This window comes from Crocodylus siamensis, chromosome 4, assembly GCF_052110815.1.
Source record: "Crocodylus siamensis isolate JL-2025a chromosome 4, ASM5211081v1, whole genome shotgun sequence".
Lineage (NCBI taxonomy): Eukaryota > Metazoa > Chordata > Crocodylia > Crocodylidae > Crocodylus > Crocodylus siamensis.
In genome coordinates this window covers 227,985,772-228,010,915 of record NC_143398.1, presented here as the reverse complement: position 1 = coordinate 228,010,915, position 25,144 = coordinate 227,985,772, and the positions used below count along the sequence as shown (strand labels likewise).

The 25,144-nt window shown below is 42.5% G+C and overlaps 1 protein-coding gene across 4 annotated transcripts in view; it reads right to left on the bottom strand.

The window, feature by feature from the left end:
- Positions 1 to 25,144, bottom strand: part of LOC149867628 (von Willebrand factor D and EGF domain-containing protein-like) — a 350,434-nt gene that overhangs the window by 217,970 nt on the left and 107,320 nt on the right. For all 4 annotated transcript variants that reach the window (XM_090045830.1, XM_090045828.1, XM_090045829.1 and 1 more), the window contains exons 3-6: positions 18,202 to 18,430; positions 14,149 to 14,205; positions 12,753 to 12,985; positions 2,937 to 3,026 (exon numbers count right to left, since the gene is read on the bottom strand). In XM_090045830.1, coding sequence (XP_089901956.1) covers positions 2,937 to 3,026; positions 12,753 to 12,985; positions 14,149 to 14,205; positions 18,202 to 18,430 — 609 coding nt within the window. The remainder of the gene's footprint in view (positions 1 to 2,936; positions 3,027 to 12,752; positions 12,986 to 14,148; positions 14,206 to 18,201; positions 18,431 to 25,144) is intronic.

Sequence of the window (25,144 nt, the reverse complement as noted above, 5' to 3'; positions counted from 1 at the left end):
AGCTGCGGCCTCACCAAGGCCGAGTACAAGGGGAGAATGACGTCCTGGGATTTGCTCGAGAAGCATCTATGGATGCAAGCCAGCGTTTTGGTCGCTTTATTAGCCGCAGCATCGCATTGCAGGCTCATGTTCATCTTGTGGTCAATGATGACCCCCAAGTCTCTTTCTTCTGTAATGCTAACCAACGTAGCACTGCCGAGCCTATAAGGGTGCTGCAGGTTTTTCCTCCCAAGGTGGAGAACCTTCCATTTTTTGGTGTTAAACACCATGAGGTTCTCATCTGCCCATTTGCTGAGCTTGTCCAGGTCAGCCTGGATCACCCGCCTATCTTCTGGCGTGGTTGCTTTGCCCCAAAGTTTGGTGTCATCGGCGAACTTGGCCAGTCCACTCCTGACTCCAATGTCCACATCATTAATGAAGATGTTGAACAGTATGGGTCCCAGGACAGAGCCTTGAGGGACCCCACTGGTCACAGGGCACCACGATGAGTGACTGCCATCGATTACAACCCTCTGGGTCCGACCACGGAGCCAATTTCCCAGCTAGCAGATGTCTGTAGGGGCTTTTCTGGTTTGGCCATTGCTTAAGGAAGAGACAAGCTTGTTACTGGGTTAGATCTTGGAAGGTTCCCCAGGGGGTCTTTCCTGCCACATCTTGTTGGAAGAAATCATTTTAATTGGGAGGAAGATAGTTTGTCCCACATTTCCTGGTACTTTCCTTCAGTCTTCCTGACTGTTCTTCCTACTTGGGCCTCTGCCTCCCCTACACCCCACCTAACACCAACCAAAGATGTTGTTTCCAGATTGCTAGTTCTGGTACAGTATAGACGCTGGTGTTCTGGTCTTCTGAATTTTTGATGGTTGGATTGGGATGTCATCACGCCCAAGTTTTCCCCAACCGTACTTGGTCCTACCTAAGCATCTTCCCAACCCTGGGTTATCTTGCTTCCCAGCATCTCTGTTTTTCTCTTGGCTCTATACTTGCTGTGGCTCAGACGTCCATCTCTTCTTGTCTCTTCAGGTCCTACCTGGATCCAATCTGGGCTGGAGATGTTTGGAGTCCACGGTGCTGCTTCAGATAAGTCACTGAGACTTGTATGGCTCTGCTTATCTTGGAAAGCCCCTTCCTGGGGCAGCCACTATGTCCGTTCAGTGGGACTTTGTTCTGTTCTAGGTCACTCTGGGCCCATCTGGGAACTCACTCCCGGTCCCATAAGCTGCTCTTCTGCTGGGCCTTGTATCCCGGTCTCAGGGGGCTGGCTGTGAATTTGGCCCCGGCATGCTGCCATAAAGCATGCCCACGCCAACGTGGGAGCCGGCCCCAGCTCCTCCTGACTCTGCTTTTCCTTTTCCTTTTTTTCTTTTAGCGCAGCATATTGTCCTCCTGTGGTTTCACTTTCACTGCACTTCTGTTCTAGCGCAGCATCCTGCCAGCTCTGCTCCTTGCCCGGTCAGGGTAAGTCTTTCTTTGAGGTTCCGTGCCTGCCACACTACCATTTCCATCTGGCCTTCATGCACAGAATACAGATCTACCCTGCTGCTAAGGCAAATGCTGTCTACTATGCAATAAATTATGAAGCCACCAGATAATTGGAAGCAGGAGACATGCTCTCTCCAACTGTCATAAAGTAAGTGGAGACCACAACATCTCACACATTGCTGACTGGTCTACACAAGACTCTGGTCTAAACCTAACAATACACATCGAGACACAATTGTTGCTCAAGAAGACCAATAGAATTTGTTTCTTAATATTGAAAACAGCATCCAAATGCATTGATATATCAATGGCATCTACCTTACAAAAACATTATCTCTGTGGGTTATACTTAAAAGACCAGATTTTTCAGTCTCTTCCTGTGACCATAGGGTGTGTGTAGATGAAACGGGGGCCCTACATTGAAGCGGTGGGTTTTAAAAAACACAGCTTCAATTTAGAACTAATAAAACCCCCTGTCATGCACACACCCCACTGACTTACCTGCCTCTCTGGCGGGGAGGGGAGAGTGAGCTGCCGGCAGGTGGAGCGGTCCCTGAGCAGCAGGGGGGTGGGGGGGATGGTGCTTACCTCCATAGCAGTGGCAGCCCCCCCCGGTGGCACCCAGTTCGGGTAGTCCCAGAGGGCACCGCAGCTGTGGAGGGAAGCATCAGGTTCCCACACAGCTCAGGCAGGCAGGAAGGATCCAGGGAGGTGTGGGTGGGGGCAGATCAGGCTTGCTGCTTTTCTTGGGCAGAGCCTGCTTCCTCAGGCTCCTGCCAGGCTGCCTGCAGGGCTTTCTGCAAAGCTGTGGAGCTGCACGGTGCCCAGTACTTCACTCCATGGCTGTAGGGGCAGCAAACTAAAACTCCTTGAAGGAGTTCTAGTTTGCTGCGCCCCAAGTCATTTAAGGCACATTACACCATCAAATTTCCTACGGTGGCTGGAATTAATGCGCAATACGCCACTGAGGTATGCAAACACTGATATCATTAAAGCAGAGCAAAAGCATTTAGCCCGCTTTAAAGTGTTGTGCACATATGCGCCTCATTTCATCTACACATGGCCCTAGGCAGATATTTTCTGGACATGATTTTCTCTTTCCTTATCCTTATAGTCTGAATGCAAAGGCATACTGACTCCATGGAAATGAGGCACTCCTAGCATTATACATAGCTTTGAGGAAACATTACAGAATACATGAAGCACTTTTTCATACTATGTGTTTTAACAGTGTTAGCACCTATACGCTACACTCATGGGTGCATTAGAAAGGTTTCCAAACAAATAAAATGATATATCATTTACTAAGACATTGTCTTACTGGAGACATAGTAGCAGTATTGTTTATGACTATCAAGGCTTATTTTAGTGTGCATTATCTTTCAAAGCATGTTGGTTAATAAATACATATTCTTCAGTATAGAGAAAATCAGTAAATCAGGGCACATCACTAATACCTTAATCCCAATATAAAATCCAGTGCTCTCTTCAGACAATGACTGCTGATCAGGTGAGTCCTTCATAAAAGCAGTAACAGTGCAAAAGACCTGTAATAAATAAATAAATATTGTATCTCACAGTTTTTCTTGAAGTAAAGCATGAGGAAGATTATATAATCACATCATCTTTTCTAGCCATCCAGGTTATTGTGTCTTTGCCTTTAGAAAAGTAATAGATTTTTAGGGTCTGTTGTTTGCAAGTTTGTTTATAAATCTTGAGGATTTAAAGAATCTTTTGTGCATTTATTTGAAAAGGAAGGAGACACTGGTATTAGCTCTTAATAATTCTTAACACTTATATGGCACTTCCTTTAGTAGATACTGTAGCAACTATTCTTGCAACTTTGTTGAGGGGAAGACCAAATAAAGAAGTACTGGTAAAGAAACATGTACAAGGTCGCACAGTAGGTTATATAGGTTCAAAGTCTGTAGATTCCCAGGTTAGTGTCCTACCCACTGGGCCATATAACTTCTTTTTAGTCCTTATTTTTCAGACTTTCTTTTATTAGGACAATTGTCCTCCCACAGAAATAGTGTCAGACTCATTGTGATAATAGAAACTGTCTGCACTATTTTTCTTGACATATAATAAAAGTGCTGTCTAAATAATATTAGATGTGTCTATGTGGTGGTGTTTGGGGGAAAACATATAAAATGCCAAGCCAATTATGTTTTATTCCTAAAACAGCCGTGCAGCTTTTATCTCATGGAAGCCACACTCTATCTGCTATGTTCATATTTCCTTGAAAATAAACTTTCTTGTTTCAGAATATTGAAGCTGAGAACACCATTTCTTGAAACATAAGATTATGCTACACAAGCGCTCCTTAGAGCAAACTATTACAGATTGCCAGACTGTACCTATTAATTTCTCTCCTGCTCATAATTAGAATAACTGATAGTGACTTACTGAATCAGTTTCAGATAGCCAGAAGTCACATTTATGGTGGCTGGTATCTGAAGGCTAAAATAACCTGTGAAGGGGAACTACTTTATTTTATACAGGGAGAAAACATCTTGGGGTAGCGTTCCAGAACTTGGTATATTGGCTATCCTGCTCTACTTCTATATGGCATGATGGCAGCCACCAATGTCTCGTAACATTTGAAAATCCAGTTCCTGGTTAAGAAACTTTTTCAAAACAAATAACAATACCTTCAAAGCCTCATAGCCTTGTGACTCCAACCATTTTTTGGTTTGTATAAGACCTCCTCCTCTCCCTAACTCTGTAAACATCTCCTCTTTTACACATATACTGCAATTTTCCTTTAAACTTTGTAGCTATCCTGTAATGTCTGCTTCTGAAGTTCTTTCTGCCCACTCAGAAAGTAAGAAATGCATTGGGTGGGGTATGTACCACCCCTAGATCATAGAAGTTGAAGCAGTGTTTTGCCTCTTTTTTTTCCTGTAAGTGCAAGTTTCTCAGAAACACTCTTCTTTGAACTGTTCCTTTGTGCTCTCCAATGTGTTGTCTTTATTTTATATATTCTTGGTGTCAGGCCAGCTATAATATCTGCTATCAGGCTGCTAAGGAGAACCTGTATAATACCTTATTTTGAGGAGATGGAATCCTTTTGAAATTACCTTGATTTCATAGATTTCTTAGACATTAGGGCTGGAAGGGACCTCAGAAGATCATTGAGTCCAGCCCCCCGCCCAAAGGGCAGGAAGTCAGCTGGGGTCATAGGATCCCAGCAAGATAAGCATCCAATTTACTCTTGAAGGTGTTCAATGTAGGTGCTTGAACCACCTCTGCTGGCAGACTGTTCCAGACCTTGGGGGCTCGGACAGTAAAGAAATTCTTCCTTATGTCCAGCCTGAAACGGTCTTGCAGGAGTTTGTGACTGTTCGACCTCATCATCCCTTGGGGCGCTCTGGTGAACAAACGTTCCCCCAGATCCTGGTGGTCACCCCTGATAAACTTATAGGTGGCCATCAGATCACCCTTGAGCCTGTGCTTTTCCAGGCTAAAGAGCCCCATGGCTCTCAGCCTTTTATCATAAAGTCTGTTTTCCTGACCTCTGATCATGTGCGTGGCTCTTCTCTGCACTCTCTCAAGCTTCTCCACATCCTTTTTGAATTGTGGAGCTCAAAATTGGATGCAATACTCCAGCTGCGGCCTCACCAAGGGAGAGAAGGACATCCCGGGATTTGCTTGAGAAGCATCTATGGATGCAAGCCAGCATTTTGCTTGCTTTACTAGCTGCAGCATCACATTGCAGGCTCATGTTCATCTTGTGGTCAATGATGACCCCCAAATCTGTTTCTTCCATAGTGCTAGTCAGCGAAGCACTGCCAAGCCTATAAGGATGCAGGTTTTTTTTTTCCCCAAGGTGGAGAACCTTGCATTTTTCGGTGTTAAACACCATCAGGTTCTTGTCCGCCCATTTGCTGAGCCTGTCCAGGTCAGCCTGGATCACCCACCTGTCTTCTGGCATGGATGCTTTGCCCCAAAGTTTGGTGTCATCGGTGAACTTGACCAGTCTGCTTCTGACTCCAATGTCCACATCATTAATGAAGATGTTGAGTAATATGGGTCCAAGGACAGAGCCTTGGGGGACCCCACTGGTCGCAGGACATCATGAGGATTGACTTCCATCAAGTACTACCCTCTGCGTCTGACCACGGAGCCAATTTCCCAGCCAGCGGATCATGGTGGACCCAAGGCCACAATTGGCCAGTTTTGCCAAGAGGTGATCATGGGATACCAGATCGAAGGCTTTTTTGAAGTCAAGCTATATGACATCAATCTCTTCTGAGTTTGGCTTTTCGTAACAGGAATAAGCATTCCTTTGGTGCCATTGAATCATAGGTTTTCAACTCTTGTGTATTTCAATAATTTTCCTCTAAAGGTATTCATCCCTATTTAATTCTTGTTAGTGTTAAGTATTTATTATTTATCAGGATGGCATTGTTCTTTAAACGCTCACACTCAGTCCATGCAAAGTTAAAAACGATTTTGTGGGATGGTAGACAGTGACTGCTAATGTTTTACTTTTTGTCACAGCTGCTACAGTGGGAAAAGTCTTCACAGAATCAAGATTTGACCAATTGTTGGCAGCAGAAAAAGAGAAAATGTCATTTCCCTTAGTGAGAAACATTACTCAACTACCAATGTCAGTGAATGAATCTAATACATCTGCATTGCAGATGCTGTATTTACACTGACCCTGGTAACGCTTGCTGGGGGGTTTGTACTTCTTGGTTCAACAGCTTTAGTCAAGAATATTAAAATGGTGGCTTTCATCTGAAAATACCAGTGTATTTGAGAAGAGGATGGTATGTAGTTTATATTCTGTAGGTGGAACAAAACACAAAGAAGTTTTATGTTCATCTGTAACTATAGTTGAAATACTTCTAAAATATCATCTCATCATTCTAATGTATTTTTTTGGCAAATCAAGAATAATCAACCGAGTAGAGTAAGCATCTTGGGTGGGTTGAATAAGATCTGTAGGTCATGTGAAGAGCAGTGTATTTGTAAATTGGAAATATATGAACATGTCTTGTGTTATACCCTTACATTTTATCCCTATCTTTTTTATAGTTCATCTTTCCTTTTAGTTTCTACTTTACCTTGTTAGGTGTACATTCATTTCACAATCATCAGATATGTTTATTGGCCACTGAGCTACAGGCTGACAGTTTGTCAGATAATTATTATGATAGTACCTCTCAGGAGTTTTTTGCCTTCAGCTAAATACTAGCTCTTCTCCAGTTCTGCAATCAACTTTCTTTCTTTTTTTTTTTTTTTCCATATCCATGTATCATTTAAAGCAAAAAGATAACAACACTGACGGCACTCTGCTGACAGCATTGACAGGTTGGGCGGTATTATTCACAAACTCTTCAAATCATTTTAAAATGCAATTATATATTATCCTCTATTTTAAAGAAGCAGCAATCTGTTAAGGAAATTTCAGACACAGTAATTCAATTGTTTCTGGTTGTGATTTGCTTCCGCTCTTTTATGTGCCTGGAATGATTTCTGGAGGGCAAAAAAAGGTAAAAATACCTACAAAATAAAAAGGGCTAAAACAAAAAATGTCTTATTTTTTGAAACTTTAATGCTGACTTATCTCATTTCTTCAGATTCCCACTGATTTCTTCAGAGTCGCTCCCATTTCACTTTGAAGTCAGTGTGAACAGTATGTTTACGAAAAACCAATATTGACCCAATAACAGTAGGGAACACTGATTCCATCTTAGGCTTTTTGAATGTCTGTACCTAGCCACAATCTAAATTATGTGGTTTTCTGTAAGCAGCATGGTTTAGATGCAGAACACACACATTTGCCCCACATTTGTAAAGCTTCTACCAGGTCCCACCATTTTTAACCCAGTCTTGTGTGCTGTACTTCTGTTATGGGTATAGGTGAGTTTTGTGTGTTGAAGTTATGTTCTGTTACAGGTATAGACCAATTTCTGATCTCTTTTGTACTGGTAAAAAGTAATGTCTGTATCTGGCCTGAATGATTGGATCTGGGAATTGGTTGAGGGATTATTAATTTCTAAGCAGGATTTGTCATGCACATTGACAGCTTTCCCTCAGCATCTTTCATCAGCATCTCCATAATGCCTTGCTTTATTGTTAGGGCTGGAGGGGGAGGAACTGCTTTTTTTAAACTCTATTTCTGTAAAATCTGAGAATTCCAAAGTGTCGCAAGTGAATTTTGACTTCAGGTTACATAATTCATTTTGAACTGGAACAGTTATGCTCTGTTAATTTTTTTCACTCATCATTACTATTGAAAGTAACATCTTTGGCATTTGTGTGTTTTTCATAGAAGCCCAGTTGACAGGATTGTGGCTGCTCATAGAATACGGTCTTACCCAATTTCTTCTTAAAACGGGGCACTTTTACATAATAGCATTAGCCTCACTGCTGGGGCATTTGCCAATGAAAGGAGAGAACTAGGTTCTGTTTGCTCCTCAGTTTACATGGGGTCCAAACCCTCATCAGGACTATCAGACCGTTGAACTGGTGCCATTGTGTAGACGGGAATGCAATATTTATGGGGACAGAGAGAATGTACAAGTAGAAACGTGAGCCTATGGCCAGATATATCTGATGAAGTAGATTGTTGCCCACAAAAGCTCATGCCTCTCTGAACTTGTTAGTCTCTGCCCTAGGTTCTGCCTGATTTCGTACTAACATGCTAAACACCTCTGTACTCTAGATAAGGAAAGAGTTAAACATGGGAAACCTTCTTTCCTCATCTATTTTGAGTGGAAATTAAACAGTTCTCTTTTGACTGTTAAAGCAGAATAGAAATGAGTTTACTTGCTTTTCACTAGGTTCTCTTTTTGTGGTGTAATGCATCAGCAAGAAGGACGCATCTAGCACCGACCTCAGAGAGGCCAGTTCTTCTTAAACATTTTATTTTACAGTGTGTATCATAGTTTATGTATGGTGACAATTGCTTCTCACCATGTGAACTTTCAGACTGCTGTGCTGAGCAAAATCTGCTCAGTTTTCTTCTAAATACCCTTTTTTCTTAACATAACTCATTGCTCACACTGTGCTTACTGTAATGTGTAGATGGCTATGCCTGTAGGAATGGAATGACCTCTGTCGATATCACATAAATACGGGTTAGGAATGCTACGATTTTGAATCAGATGGAATGGGCTTCTCTCAGTGTTTATGTAGAAATAGAAGCATATTGTGGATGTATTTAAGTTTGCAATAGTTTTATTACACTATGCTTCCAAAAACATTTTCTGAAACAAGGAAATAAGAGCCTAAAGTTGGAGGAATGCACATGAGTACTATGAAGAAATATCTTTGGCTGTTTAGACAAAAGAGAAGTCGATAGAAGTTCAACAACATTGGCTCACTAAATCTCAATTACTCCATAAGGTCCTATTAAAGCTATTATATAGTTCCAATATATATTAAAACTTATTGATGGAAATTCTATTATGTGCCTTATCTTATTACCTGGAGACTTTGTGATGAATGAAAAATAGTGTAGATATCAATCACCTGAAAGGCGATTTAATTTCTTTTCCTCTTGGCTACGTTATATAAAAGAGTGAAAGGAGAAGACGCTCATTTCAGACTAATATTATAAATAATATAATTCCAAATTCCTCAGCAGAAGCATTAAGGCCAAATTTAGACCATGTACTAGTAGATAAAATGTAGAGTGAGCATGGGTGATTGTAGCATTGTTGCTGCTATTCTAGGACTAAATTTCTCCCATTAGTGGTACATTCTGTTCTGTTTTGTTCCTATGCACTTATTTTTGAGAGAAAAACTAAGTTTTTAGGTTTCCCTCTCTCTGATAACAAAAGGATTTGGCAAAAACAGTCAGCAGAGGCACTTCATCTATTAGCTTTTGTCTTGAGCCCCTGTCATTTGTGTTCTGAGCTTGGTTTAAAGCTAAGCTGGCCAACTGAAATCCCTCCAGTCATTGCTCCTTCAGCCCAATGACAACATGTAGAGGGTGCATGGGGGTGCATGTGCACCCTCTGAGAGCACTGGTGCACCCCCTGCCAGGCCATGCTCTCCACTTAGGCGATGAGCGGGGGGGGCTGGTGGGAGTGCCAGTGGCCACTTCTGGAAGCACCGCAGCCACTTCTGGAAGCTGGTGAGTGAGATTGGCTATGGGGTGACCCCCACCCTGCCCAGTTGGTGAGATTGGCTGCGGGTGGACCCCCCCCCCGGTCACTGACTGGTCACTGGGGTGGTATGTGCCCTTCCTGTGTAAGGCAACACCAATCACCCATGCTTCAGCTCCCTGTACCTACAGAGGCTAGGTACAGAAATTCACTTTCTACTGGGAGAATCGCTGTTCTTTTGGTAGAAACCAAAAGTGTACAGACACTCAGGCTTTTTCTCCCAGGGAAAAAATGGCTGCTCCAGGAGAGAAATATCCCAGGAGCAACCAGGATTAAGTCACTTCTGGCAGAGTTTTTGTAGGAAGACTAGGATCACCATAGTCCTGTCCCCTACCCTTGAGAAGGAATGGGAGGGAGGGAGCATCTCCCACCCCTCCTGTAGACTGGGGAGGGAAGCTTCTCTTCCCTGCTTCTTGCACCACAGTTCTTATTATGAGCAGCTTTGCTGAAGTGCTTCCTCTACTTGGCTGCCAGGCACTAGAGGGTAAGCAGCAGGGAGCAGCTCATTCCCCTGCCTGCTTCTCACACTAGAGTTCTCAGCATGAGAAGCAAGCAGGGGCACCAGGAGCTGACCACAGGGGTGGCAGTGTCCCCTGCCAGCTTTCATTTGCCCCCCAGCTGAGTTGGGAGGGACAGGAAGCCAGTCAGGGGCAACCAGGCTGAGGAAAGTCTCCCCAAGCCTTGCTTTATCCCCTTGGCTCCCTGCACCAGGAACAGAGCAAAGGGAGCAAGTCTGTGAGCCCTCAGCTGCTTGTCACACCTGAGTCCCAGGAATAAGAAGCAGGCGGGGGGTTGCCCTGCTGCTTCCTCCACTTTGCTCCAAAAGATGGGGAGCAGAGTGGAAGAGCAGCTCTTCCAGACTAGGGAGCTTTGCCCCGCCACTCCTTTTCCAATCTGTGAGACGGAGTAGCAAGGTACAGCCCACAGTCTACAGCCCCTTCCCTAAGCCAGGGAAGTTCCTGGCTTGAGGAAGGGGCTGAAGGCATGCCTCAAGGCTCCCTATCCCTCTCACACCAGTCAGGGAGGGGAGAGGAGAGGAGTACCTGCTACTGACCCCTGCTTCTTCCCATGGTGGGACACTGCCCTGCTTCAGGTAGGGGCTGGGGGCTTTGCCCCATGCTCTCTCTGCTCCAGAAGAGACAGGGAGCAGAGTGAAGGAGGCAAATCCTCCATGCTGTTCCTCAGAGCCCAGTTGGGACCGGTGTAGAGACTCTTTCCCCCTTGCTCCACAGCCCCCTCCGGAGTGGAAGTAGTGGAGTAGGCATTGCCCTGCTCACCTTGCCCACACTGGAACCAGCCTGGTTTTGGAAGGCACGGAGAGAAGGGGAGAGGGAGCAGCTACAAAGTGAATATCTCTACAGCTCCCTCTCCTACAAAGATTTCTATTGGGGGAAATTTCTGAGAAATTTTCCCTAATGGAAAAACATCTGTACTCAGTCAGGGTTGAATCTGGTCCTTTGGATTTGATTCTCTTCTCATTTACACCAGTTTACATTGGCATAACTAATGACGTGCATAACATTTCTCCTAATTGATAGCATTCTTAGTTAAAGGAAAATCTGTTTTCTCACAATTTTTATTAGGAACCCAAGGTGGAACAGCATAAAACACTTTTTCAAATCTTTATTTGTGTAAAACATTTTAGACTAAACTCGATGTTATAGCTGACGCTTTCTTGCATGGCTCTCACCACTGACAATTTGGGGATAATTATAATTATTCAAATAGACCATGAAGAGCTTCTAAAAAAATTCTAGCAGTGAACTGAACATTTCATTCTCATTAAGATTGCTAAATTAAACACGTGGATTTTAGAAGAGGACAATGAAGGGCTAATTTCCATATCATAAAAATGGAAGTCTATAAAGACTTGGGGATGTTACTAGTTAAGAAAACTACCTGTTTCTGAATCCCTCCAGGATTGCTTACATCTAGATTTGCACTGATTGGAAGTGAAATGATGTTGATGACAATAGATAGCTCAATGTAACAAAACTCACCACAAAAACTGGCAGAATTAATTTGTCTGCCTCGTATCAGCTCAAAAGAATCAGTCAGATTACAAATGCAGGTGGCATAATTATGAGAAGAACCTAGCAAAACTGTCCAGATTTGGCTGTGCTATAAATGGCTAACCTTTGTAAGAACTGGTATAAGCTTCACATTTTTAAACGTCTCAGATGAAAAAAAAATTCAAAACACCTAGGCTATTTCCAGCATGCCTTAATGTAGGACTGTTAAATCTGTTTATTCTTCCAGTATCTCCAGTACGACTAATGGTTTTGTTTTTATAATTTAAATTTAAAAGTCAGGTTTCTGGACTGTGGAAATCCATCAATTCATATATGACTCAAACTTTTCACACTTTGGATTGTCTTCTGTATTTTTGCTGCTACTGTTAAAACTAGACCTGTATTCCTGTATAACCCAACAGATGCAGTGCTTAAAGATGGTTTTGTAGGGAATGCTACCTGTCAGCATACAATAGAACTGAAGACTCACAATCAGAGTGGCAGACAGCTATCTTAAAAAAACCTATAAAGTAAATCTTCCTCCATTTTAAAATGTACCATCTTTCTTTTATCTGGAAGATTTTTTTTTTGTATTTGGTCTGTGAGTATGAAATTGAAATTACCCTGTATACTACCTATTCAGTCTATGTAGTTACACTGACGAGAGATTGGAGAAATGCTCTCTGTATTTTTCCTAACTCACAGGTGCATGTACACGTGCATGCACACGTACACAGATGCACTGCATATATATCTTACTTATGCCAATTAAATGGCATTCAAACTGAAGCACATCAATCAAATATTCAAGGTGTATTTGCTTAGTACATAAACAGTTAAGTGTTTTTGTTCTAGAGCCCGAGAATGTGAGGTACATTATATCATTAATGAAAATATTAAGAAAACTTGTAAAATGAAGGGCTTACTTTACATAAAGGTTATGGGTTCTGCCTTGACAAATGGTATTTAATAATCCTGGTTTGAAATATACCTCTATCTGGACAATTTCTTTTACAAAAGATGTAAATATAGCTAGTGGAAAATAAAAATAATAAAAGTGAAAGGAAAATTCTAAACAGGGATTTGGTTCCTCTTGAGTGTTTGACCTTGTTTGCTGAGTTCAGGACAGCATTACCGTTACTCCCAATCTGAAATTAACTCCATCCATCTTTACATAGGAGAATGTCTGCAGAGTTGTGTCACGATGAATCTGTTCTTTCATGCTGGATGCAGAATGGCGTGACCAGACCACCATGTAGTGCAAAGGCTGAGTTGAGGAAGGATGGCTGTAAGCACATTTGAGATGGACACTGCCTCTCACAAGCTCAGCAGTAATCACTGGTTGCAAAATCAGGGCTGGGAATTTTTCTGGAAAAAGAAGTGATATGCTGCAGACATTGATAGTAGCCTATTTCCTCCTTAATCACACAAATATGAACATTGTGAAATGTTAAAGAAACATTGCATCGCATATATCTGTAAGGGCCTTGCGACATGGTAAGTTTAAGCAGCTTCTGGAGCTCTTAACCCCTGGATTTGCTGCACATTAACACCTTTGGGTGGTTTAAAGAACTCATGGTTTGGCTTAAAGCTACACCACTCCAGGGCAGAATTATCTCTAATCCACCTAATTTTGCTGCTGTTCTATTATGGTGTGGCCACTCCCTACAGCAGTTTCATCCAAGATGAAGTTCTTCAGCATCCCAGGATGCAATGGCCCTTTCTGAATGGGGATGCTGGGGCACAACAGGCCAGGCATGGTGCCTCGCCGCTGGGGACATCAGGCAGAATGAACGCCGCAGCTCTTGAGCACCTGGCAGCTGTGGTGCTTCCTGCTGTTGCCTGGACTGGCTCCCTGCTTGAGATTTGAGAGGTCCAATCCTTTTTTTTTCCTCTGGATCTCACCTCTCTGTACCGCCTCCACCCAAGATCCTGGCTGGCTGAGTGCTCCTTGAGTTTCAAAAAGGATCAGGCCCCTCGGAGTTCAGGCAGTGCCTGACTGACTTGCAGCCAAGGTGGTAGCAGCACTGTGGGGGTGAGCTCCAGAAAAAAAAAAGTTTGGAGCTCTAGCAGCAAGCCAGTCTGGGTAGTGGCAGGAGGCACCGCACCGCAGCCACTGCGCACCCCAGGGCAGTGGCCTTTGTTTTGCCTGGCAGGAGCAGCAAACCGGTCCTGCCCCTGCTCACCAGGCCTCTAGTGGCAAGTCAGAGCTGTGCAGGTGATGGACAGCCAGAGACAGTTTTTCACCTTAAGGAAAAGTTTTTCCACCTTAAGTTGATTGTCGCCACTCAGTCAATCAACACTTAGCTGATTAACATTTGCACGGGTTTCAGCATGAAGTGTAACAAGACCCTAATTCAATTCTTTTAGTAGATGAGAAGCGAAAAAAAAAAATAGAATAAAAAGAAAGAATGTAGGTAATCTGTTAAAAAATATTAACCCCGATTATCCAGGACTGTATACATAGAAGAACATGTTTTTGAAACCAAGTATGCAACACATTTGGTGCTAGATAATGTCAATATTATTACCCTGGCAAATTCCTTCACCTTCAGATTCCCCAGGAGCACAGACCTTTGGTTTTAACTCTGCAACAAAAATAGAAGAGATACAAGAAGTCAGCATGCTGCAGTGATGACAAAGTGGTACCCTGTTGACTCATAAATAATCTCTAAGTCATTGCTCATGGAATGAACAGCATTTCCACGTTCTTTGAGGCTGTATGTGGCAGGTGTTGTGGTAGACTGACTGGCAAGGAACAGGTTAGATTCCCAGATAGCTTCTTTTCTCCAAGCTCTGAGTAGCTACTAGTACTCTAAAAATATGTCTTGCTTCCTCTATGCTTCAACAAATAATTTGATTTCAATTTTCTCCCTAAAATTTAAGAGATATAATAATAATATTGCACTGTATTTCACTGTCCTTAAAAAAAACCCATACAGAAAAAGACCAGGGTGGTTCACACGGTGGCACTGCTCACTGTCCAAAATTGGAGCCTAGCTGGTTGAAGCTGTGCTCCGGCTGCTGGCTAGGCTCCCGGCTGCTGGAGCGCTATGGCTGAAGCTCCCTGAGACCCCCAGGACCCTAGGTAAGGCTACTGGGGCCAGCCTCCCCTACCCCACCTGGGGTAACCTGTCATGCGCCACAAGGTGTGTTGCCACTTTTTGTCCCTAGGGAAACAGATGTCCGCACTTATGTAGATGCAGCCTAGAGGTCTAAGTTCAAATGGAACACAGAACTGATTCAGGTTCTTTGAAGGAATAAATTAATGAGCTTTCTGGAAGAATACAGCAAATGTTATTAATGCCCAAAAGAATAAACCATAAGGCAGTTTTATCAGAATGAAGAATATACATGTTAATGTCTATTTAGGACAAATAGCAATAGGGTAGGAAGATGAAAAAATAGTTGTTTAAAATAGGGAATACATGGATATTGTTTGTATTTGTTATATGCTAAGGAAAATTGCTTCAAACTATGGCTCAGATCATGACTTCCTCCAGAAAATCACACAAGAAGGGCAAAATTAGGTAATCAACTCACAGAAGCATCTGAGCAAGATTTGTTATGCACACATACATGTAGTCACTCATATCACTTCCCCAGATTTGATCTCTTTCTGATGCTCAAACTCCAAATGCATGAAGGTTTTGGAGTTTCTCATATTGAATATGGGAGAATTTTGCCTCTAAGGCAGTTAGGCATGAGACTTTTGGAGCCAGAGGCTATGTTATTGGGGGGCTCATGTGGTAATCACTTTACAATTTATATATTGAAGAAAGATTAACTCTGTGAGACCCCTTGGCTGTGAGTGGTTTCTGAACAGCACATGGTACCAGGAGTCAAAGAAACCAAGAAAATATCCTAAATAAAAGAATGACACAGTTGACAGTACCAGCAAAAAGGAAAGTTCTTTTGTTTCTGACAATAGCTGGTTTTGAAGAACTTGAAAATTGAATAATGTTCAGTTAACATGGGCACAAAATTTGATGAAGCTTCCCTGAGGGTATCTCCTGCTCTACTTGGAAGACCCATACTGACATGGCTGAGAGTCAAGGTAGATGCTTCCTTATGGGGTATGTACAAGCGTTACATTTAGATCGATCTAACCGAGGTTAGATCAGTCTAAATACCTGGCCATGCAGGCATTCACAGAGCTTAAATCATCTTGAAAATGATGCACCTGATTTAAGTTAGTTCACCTCAGAAGGTGAATTAGCATTAGACCGGCCTGGGTTAACATGATATAAATGGGTTAACATAGCTAAACAAATGCCTGCATGCATCACAGCCTATCCCCCAGGATGAAGTCCAACCACTCACCTCAGCCCCCATTCTATGCTGTTTTAACCCCCACCCCACACCTTCCCATTGACCCACCAGCCCTGCTAGACCTGCTCCCCCCCCTCGATCCTGCCAAGCTTCGCCTCCCAATTTATGTCTGACTGCATGGGTAAATGCCTGGATGCGTAACCTGAGTTGGGTGATTCAAATGTTTGTTTGCACCCATGGGGCTACACTGCCTCATTTCAGGGTTTAGTACATGAGGAGCAAGGACAGAAGGGCTAGACATGCTGCCAAAGTGGTGTAGATATGTTATTTAAGAGATGGATTCAAAGTAAGTATTGCCAATTCTGTATTAGGCTAATGTTGATAGTTAATGGTCTATATGTTTGGTCATGAAAGTATGGAGAAATGTACAAGAGTATATGCTCTTGTATGAACTAGTTGGAAGTGGTGGTTCTTCTCTGCACAGGCTCCAGTTCTCATTGCTGATGAGCTAGAATTCACCCACTTACTGCAGTGGACCTCTCTAAGAGTCCTTCGCTCTGAGTCATTGCTGAGCAGCATAAGTTACTCTGCATCAGGTCTAGTCTGTTCATGAAGAGGATACGTGACATACCAAGTGGCACCAAAACTCTGAAGGTAAGCCCCTGGGCAGCTTTGTAAGCTGTTATTCAACTTCTTGAAACTTCATCTATGATATCAGGGAGCAGAATGGGGGTATTACTCATACAGTTCCTGCATGGTCCAGTTTTTCACTCAGGAACTTTGATTGGTGGGTTTTAAATTCTCTTTGTTGGAGAAGACTGCCCCAATGCTGAAAGCACTCCCTTTTACATTCAACAGAGAGTGAAATGCAGGTGCCAGTACTTGCTGTGGTTGCACACTTGACCCAGATGTGAGAGGTTTGCTGACATGCCAAACCTCAGTAGTGTATGTAGGGATAAAATATTAAACCTATTAAAAATATTAGCCTAGAGGAAAAGTAGAATATAGAGTTTTTCTCCCAACTAAAAAGTGGGATGCTCACTCTGAAGAGCCAGAGTTTATGTTGGACCATGCTTGACAGAAAGGCTGGGAAAGTTTATAAAGATTATTGATATTTTCAGCAAAATATCATTTCAGAAAAAATGTGATAGAATTCTCACTTGTTAGAAATAATCCAGATGATTTAAGCATATTTTAATCTAAAATTTTCATGTCATGCTCATAGGGAAATTCCTATTTTCCTTTAGTTTTTTTATTCCTCCTTTTTTTCATTTTTTGAATGGAAAGTTTACAATATTCAAGAAATGGAGAAAAAAATCCTTTTTTTTTTCTTGGGAGGTAAAAAAATCCCAAGGGTTTCTTTCCCCATTTTTCCTCAACTTTTGTTTGGAAAACTTAAAAAGTGAGAGGCAGGAAAAAGATGAAAAAGCAACATTTCAATGGAGTGAAACAAATTTCCAAATACAACTTAGAAATCACTTCATTTATAGAATTTAGTTTTGATTTATTAATTTTAAAACAGAAAAAAAGGAACTATTTAAGAAAGGCAAAATCTGTATATTTATTCCAAAATAGCTCTCTAACAACATTAATTGCTCTTTCAAAACATTTTTCCTAAGGGAAATGGGGGTAACGAGTTTCTTAGTGTCTCATGTCCATGTCCACGTCTGAAAATGCTGAAAGGAGAATATAAAGATATGTTTTTTCTTTAAGAAAGAGCTCTTCCTTTTAACTGAATCTATACACACCTGAACAGTCAGAGTTCAGAAGGTTTAACTGAGTGAATCATTTCTTTCTGCTATTTCTTTGTTTCCTAGTTACAGAACAGAGGCTGGATCTTTTGTAGTAGGCTAGCAATTATTTCTGACTCGAGTAATTTTATAAATGCTATGACAATCTGTAATCAGATTTGTTTTCCCTTCCAAGGCTTCAAAATTATCCTTTTGTGGGGGGATATTTAAGATAAGAGCAAACCTTAGACATGGTACCTCAAAAACAAACTAGCTAGTTTTACATCTTCAAGACACAGCAATGACAAAGACGATAGTAAAGGTTACATGTGAACTGCAGCCAAGCTAAGAACACTTCAGTTCATACATACCAGATTACATTTTGCACTGGCAATAATAGCTGTGCCTCAGAAACAGCTTGGACTAAGGCTGATTTATTTGCTACATAGACTGCACCTTACTTGAAGTAATACTTGACTTGCGAGGTCAGTAAGATGTGTATTTCAATACCAAGACCTTTGAACACAGAGCAGAAGAGGCATATACAGTCTTACTGATAAATTCATTCTTTACTAAACCTACCTTCTGCACAATAACCCATGCATCCCTGAGTGGGCTGCAAAAGATAAACAAAGAATCCACCGCAGTTTCTAACTGAAATAGGTATTTGGAACAAGCAGCAGTCTTTGGTGCTCCCAAAGAAGAATTGCCACGTAGCGCAGGCCATGAGCTGCTTTCTCTCACCACGAAGAGGGAGGGTATCTGATTTCAGGGAAAGCCACACTGGAGCTTGTGTTCCACATTTATTCATCTGAGGATGAGCATAAAAGGAGTCATTTCCAGCACTCTGGATATAATCACTTAAAACAGACATGTTTGTTTATTAGAAATAGAAGTTCAGGGCGGGGGGGGGGGGAAGTACATTTCATTGAAAAGGGAAGGTCAGTTTAGCCATGTATCATTTCTATATCCCATTGCTACCTGTAAGCTCAGAAACATCTTGTACTTCTATTTATGTGTCTACAAAAGAGTTGACGGGGCTTTAAATGGAGCCAAAGTGCTGGATTTGCTCTCCTGTCTGAGTTCATTTCATGCCAAGTAAACTGTGAGACAAAATCTTTTCCCCAACATAATGGAATGCCTTTTAGGGAAGGCCTGAGGGCAGGGACGGGGGTGTAGAGAGACCATGACAGGACACAGTTCTACCATACCTGGTCCCTTGCTGCTTTGGATCTTACACCAGCAGCAGGGTTTGAATATGTTGCTTCTGTTCCGACTGCCGTTGAATCCCTGCAGTCTTCACTGTGTACAATGCCAGAGAACTGGAGCAGGGATAGATACAGCAGGGTGCCTTTTTTTCTTTTTTACTTTGAGTATTCTGCGGGTTTATGAATAAATTAAATGCATCGGGTATGGGAAATATTGAACAAGGAAACTAGAAAGTATATGTTGAAACAGGGTGGCAGGCCCTGTCATATATGCATGTAACATGGTACATTTCTTGGGGCCCTTTTAGAATTGAAAGCCGTAGACATGGAGAGATGACTAGGAGCAAAAATATCACTTAAGGAAACTTAAGAGAAGAAAGACTCAAGGCGGGGCAAGTCACAGAGGGAATGCTATCATGGGAGCCAGGGAGGGATTTTGAAAGGTAAAGTGTTTCCTCTGTACACCTAGTTGATAAGAAGGTCTTGTGGCTGGATAATATTCAATACTTTGAATTTATTTGTTCTGGCTTTCATGGTCACCTCCCCCCTTCTTTCTCCTCCCCCTCTTCCCCTCCCCTCCCCCCAAAATGATACTATTAAAAAACTGGTAATTTTGAGTCTACTTTTCCATCCCCAGGTGGCAAAATATAATTTGCTCACTGGCATTATGAAAACAAACACAAAAGTGAGTGTTAAGCTCTGAAATATCACAAAAGTCTAGTTATTCTAAGGGAAGTTGATGGACCATCTACCCAAGTGATCCATTTTTAACGTCCCTATAATGATAAAATCTAAGTGCCAGTTGTGTCATAGTGGTGATCATAAAACTGTAAGGGGCACTTTTATCACTCCTTTTATTAAGAACTTGCAGTTTTATGCTGTTTTGATCACAAAAGTTCCACACACACTTTACAAATAATACAGTCATGGTCTTGTAAATATATCATTGCTTTCCAAGTGGAGGGCTTATTTTTAACTTTAGTTGGAATTGAAGGAAATTGTCCTTTGTTCACCTTTTTCTACTAGTTGTACAGTTGTGAACAGACAAGAACCACTTTGTCATTTTGGAGGACACAGCAATTCTCTGAGCAGAGCAGAGTGGTATTGCAAAACAATTTAGTCCTGGATAGGGGGAAAAAAATCTCTCTCTCACATTGAAGCAGGACTTGGAATTCAACTAGGCAGAATATAATGACATATTTACATTACCTGGGACAGTAGGTAAAATACTGATATACTTGCAAATAAAAAAATGCTGAGAGATTTCTAATAACAAGAAGTCCAGGACTCAGCTTTGTATCCCATCAGAAGGACACAGTGAAGGACATTGTCTTGGTATTGACTAAAAGTGAAAACGGACTCTTAGACAACGCTGTGCCACATCCAGCAAGACCTTGAATTATCCTTGGAGGCCCTTTATCTAATACTAACTTCCATCTAATCCCATAGGCTCTAATAAATTTACCACCAAAAATGGCATGTTCACAGGCCTTCAGCAGAAAGAGAATGAAAACAGTAGTGTAAAGATTTGTGTATTTCAGATTGTAAAGCTATTTCCAAATTCTGTTTTTAATACTATATCAGTTACGTGGAAATGAATGATTCTCTTTGCTTTGCATTTTCCAAGGCAAACAGTGCTACCTTTAATATTAGAGCTATGGAAAATGCTTTTGGTGTAAGGTGAAACTGGTGATTTTGAGCTTTATATGAGAATTGAAAAGGGCTTATTTAAAAACCAAAAAAACATATAAATAATAAAAAAAAACCAACAATCAAACACTCCCCCCTCTCCCAACATTTTACACTGGCATAGGTTTCCTAGTTTCTTCCTCAAGTAAAACCAGCTCTTTTGTAGGAAAAGTGCATGACAGCAGGGTGAGCTTTGAGGTCAAAGGATAAATTGTGCTTATTTCACCAGAGTTCTGGCAATTGAATTTCAGTGTTAGTCATACTGCCAAGAATTCAAAGATATGGAAAGGGAGGTTGCATAAGTGCTGGGAGTAAGATAGTTGAAGAAGAATTAAAAGTACTAATATATGGCAGGGGAGGTAATGCTCAGGGGCAACCAACATGGGTTCATTGAGGGCAGATCCTACCTAACTTGGTTTCCTTTTATGATTAGGTCACAAAGTCCCTGGACGAATGCGTCGAGGTGGATGTCATCTTCCTGGACTTTAAGAAGGACTTTGACGCTGTTTACGAGGGCATTGAGGTGGATGTCATCTTCCTGGATTTTAAGAAGGCCTTTGATGCTGTTTCCCACCACATTCTCCTAAAAAAACTAGGCGACTGTGGCATTGATGCTTACACAGCCAAATGGGTGGCAAATTGACTAGATGGTCACACCCAAAGAGTGGTGGTGGACTGGTCATTTTTGACCTGGAGGGATGTAGGCAGTGGAGCCCCCCAGGGCTCAGTCCTGGAGACTGTACTGTGCAACATCTTTATCAGCAATCTGGACGTCGAAAGTACACTGTCCAAATTCACTGATGACACCAAGATGTGGGGCAAGGTGAGCATGCTGGATGGGGGCACAGAATCCAGCTAGACCTGGATAGGTTACAGAGGTGGGCGGGTGAGAATAGGATGGAATTCAATGCAGACAAGTGCAAGGTGCTGCATCTAGGGTGAAGGAACCTGCAACACACCTATAAACTGGGGGACACCCTTCTTGTCAAAGCAGTGGCAGAAAGGGATCTTGGAGTAATTGTTGACTCCCAGATGAACATAAGCCACTAATGCAAGGAAGTGGTCAGTAAGGCTAACTGCACCTTATTGTGCATCTACAGATGCATCACAAGCAGGTCCAGGGAGGTGATCCTCCCCTTCTATGTGGTGTTGGTCAGGCCACAGTTGGAGTGCTGCATCCAGTTCTGGGTGCCGCTTTTCAAGAGGGATGTGGCTAGCATTGAGAGGGTCCAGAGAACAGCCACTCGCATGGTCAGGGGGCAGCGGGTCAGGCCCTATGAAGAGAGGTTAAAGGGCCTGAACCTATTCAGCCTCCACAAGAGAAGGCTGAGAGGGGATCTGGTGGCCATTTACAAACTCACCAGGGGGGACCAGCAGGAATTGGGGGAGGCTCTGTTCCCCTGGGCACCACCTGGGGTTACTAGGAATAACAGACAGAAATTGTTAGAGAAGGTTGAGGCTGAACAACAGGAGACATTACTTTACAGTTAGGGCTGCCAGGCTCTGGAATGACTCCCAAGGGAGGTGGTGCTCCCTTCTACCTTGGGGGCCTTCAAGAGGAGGCTGGACAGATATTTGACTGGGGTGTTATGACCCAGGCACTCGGTCCTGCCTGTGGCAGGGGGTTGGACCTGATGATCTGTTTAGTTCCCTTCCAACCCTAAGCACTATGAAACTATGGATGGGAGTAACTTTTCATTTGATCCTGTAATTGTTATGCTCTGAAAAACAAGGTTTCTGAAAAAGGTAGTTTATGCCTTGTGCAAAACAATGGTGTTCTAGAGTGCCAAACCTTTCCAAGGGGCAAATCAATCCATGGTCTCAACTCTGCATCTGGGTAGACCCTCTATGGCCATGCTGATTTTCGCTGAAGTTACTAAAGATGCATACAGACTATAAACTTAGAAGTTCAGGAGGTCAGATTATGTAAAACGTTGCCTGTGGCGGAATTGGTAGGTTCCAGGAGGGTTTGATGGGACTGGGGAGGGCTAGCAAGGTCTGTGATGGGGCTTGGAGGAATCAAGGTGGGTGGCTGGTGGGATCGAAGAGCCTCTCCAATCCTACCAACCCCTATTCCCTGCAGATTCTCCCTCCCCCTCCCCCCAAGTCCTGCCAAACTTCCCCAGATCTCACACTGCTCCTGCTGCCAGTTTCACAGATGTTTGCAAGTGCTGGGAGCCTGATTGAAGTAAGTTGGGGCTAGGAGAGGGGCAGGCAAATTGTGGGGCGCTAGCAGCTCCATGTGGGGGAGAGTTAATGGGATCAGGGGGCTCATGGCTCTGTGGTGGGGGAGAAGTTGGTTGGGTCTTGGGGGAGGTTTGGCAGGATCAGGGATCTGTCTTTCCCTCCATGCTTCCCCCCTCACCTAAACCAGGGACTATTTTTAGTCCCCTGACCCTTCCTACACCCAGATGAACAAACAATCCTTGCCCCTCTGATCCTGTCCACCCCTCACCCCACCCCAGCTTATTTCAGTCAGGCTCCTAGCACCAGAAAATGCTGGTAAAACTGGCAATGGGGGTAGTTTGTAGGATTGGTGTAGGTTTGGTGGATGTGGAGGTACTAGCTGGTCCAAAGGGGGTGGGGGAGTTGTCCATCTGGGAGTAGGGTCAGTTGAGACTAAAATAGCCTGATAGGGAGATGTAGGGAAAATACAGTCTTAGGGCTGGGGCAAGCACCTGGGCTTTTCCAGCCCTGGGGCTGTACTCCAAACACGTACAGGCATTCAGTTAGATCAGTCTAACCATGCTTGATCTAACTTAGTGCACCTCTCATATGAACTAAAATTAGATCAAGCTGGCCATTTTTTGCTGAATCTAACCTACAGGGAACATCTATACAATTCAGCACTTAGATTGACTTAACTAGGGATCTAAGCATTTAAGGTCTGCATGTGGGTGAACTAAGATTGGGCTGCCATTTCTTCCCCTATCTAACCCCCTGAATGTCTGCATGCACCCTGAGGCACACAGGTGCAGGAAGTTATCAGTATGTAGCAGTTTGCAGGATAAAGGTAAACAAAGGAAAGGGGACAAAGGATGTGCACTCAAATTTTCTCACTAGGTTTCTTAGGCTAGTATTTTTTTTTAAGGAGATGTATGTTTCTTACTTACAGTCACCCTTTTTATGTATTATTTACTTATTTCCTTATTAAGTGCCACCAGCGGTCTCTGTAATGCAAAAAAACCTGACATCAAAACCATCCCTGCTCCAGAGAACTTATGACCTATATCTTTTGATTGTAAAGTTGCCTCATAGTATATTTATGAGCAGCTACAGGTAAAGGCCAAAAGGACTGGGATGATCATCTTGAAAAAAAAATCAGTAAAGAAAGAAGATCTCCACAACAAAAAAGCAAGAAAAAAATTAGGACAAAAAAGCAAATAATTGGACTTGAACACACTCATCTACATACAGGTTTATTGACCTGTTTGAGACTGATGGGTCTCAAACTCCTTCCCTTATGCATACTGGCAATTGACTTTAAATCTGTTGCTAATGTGAGTAAGTTTAAAAAGAAGCCAGGGCAGATTTCACCTAATAGACGAACTAAATCAGAGACATATAGCATAAACTTTTGTGAGTCCAAGCTCATTTTATCAGATCCTGTGAGATTCGATTAAATGAACTTAGGTTTATGAAAGTTTATGGTATGCAACTCTGACTTAGCTAGTCTATAAGGTGCAAGTCTACCGTGCCTTCTGCCTGACATCATATTAACACAGCTAACTACCTCTCTAAGTTTAAAATGGGTATAATAACATTTACTTACCTACTTGGAAGGGCTGAGAAACCACAGTCCTGGATAGCAAAAAAGGAACAGAATAGAATGGAATAGAATTAAAGTGTTTAGAAGTCTAAAGAATACTTGTAAAGCTCTTTGAAGTCCTTGAATGCTAGGAAAGGTGCACAGAGTAGTAATACTAACCGAACACTTGTGTTTCAGGAAAGGTATTATCTCTGTCAAGCTCTAAGGGATGTATATTAAAATGTTTTTAGCAACAGCACCAGAGCAGGGACAGCAAACTGTGTCCCACTGTTCAAAACACAAGCAAGAAGAACAAGCACAGACCGATAAACTTGCAGCTCACGGAATGAAAAATGGGAGTAGCAGACACAGCGCCACTTCCTCTTTCTATTTGTATCTTGCTTTGCCCCAGGAGCAGCCATGCTACCTATTAGGAACCCAGATCTAAAATCTTCAGTCATCCCCTGGGATTGACTCATGATCCAGCTAACCTGTCCAGTTTGCACTTACTCTAACTTGTCAAATAATGAAGGCCATTTGGAGACTAGGAAGGATGTGGCTGCTGTTATGGAGAGTGTTTTCAGCACTGCTAACAAGTGCCTGCTTACAGTTATTGCAAGCTACAGTGCTGCCATCACCTAGTCACTGTGTTGTTGCTGAAAAATAATATGAATAGTTTTATGATAACTAGATAATTTAACAGGCATAAATGCCAGCATCTTAAACAGTTTTGATATTTATGGTAAAGTTAGCTTAGGTTACACTAATGATTTCCCATGGTCTTTCTCCTGCTGTTTAAATGCCTTAGAGCGAATTACTGAAAGATCTGCCTTATTCATTAATGTCTTTATTTACTAGTATAATTGGCCACAACATGTCA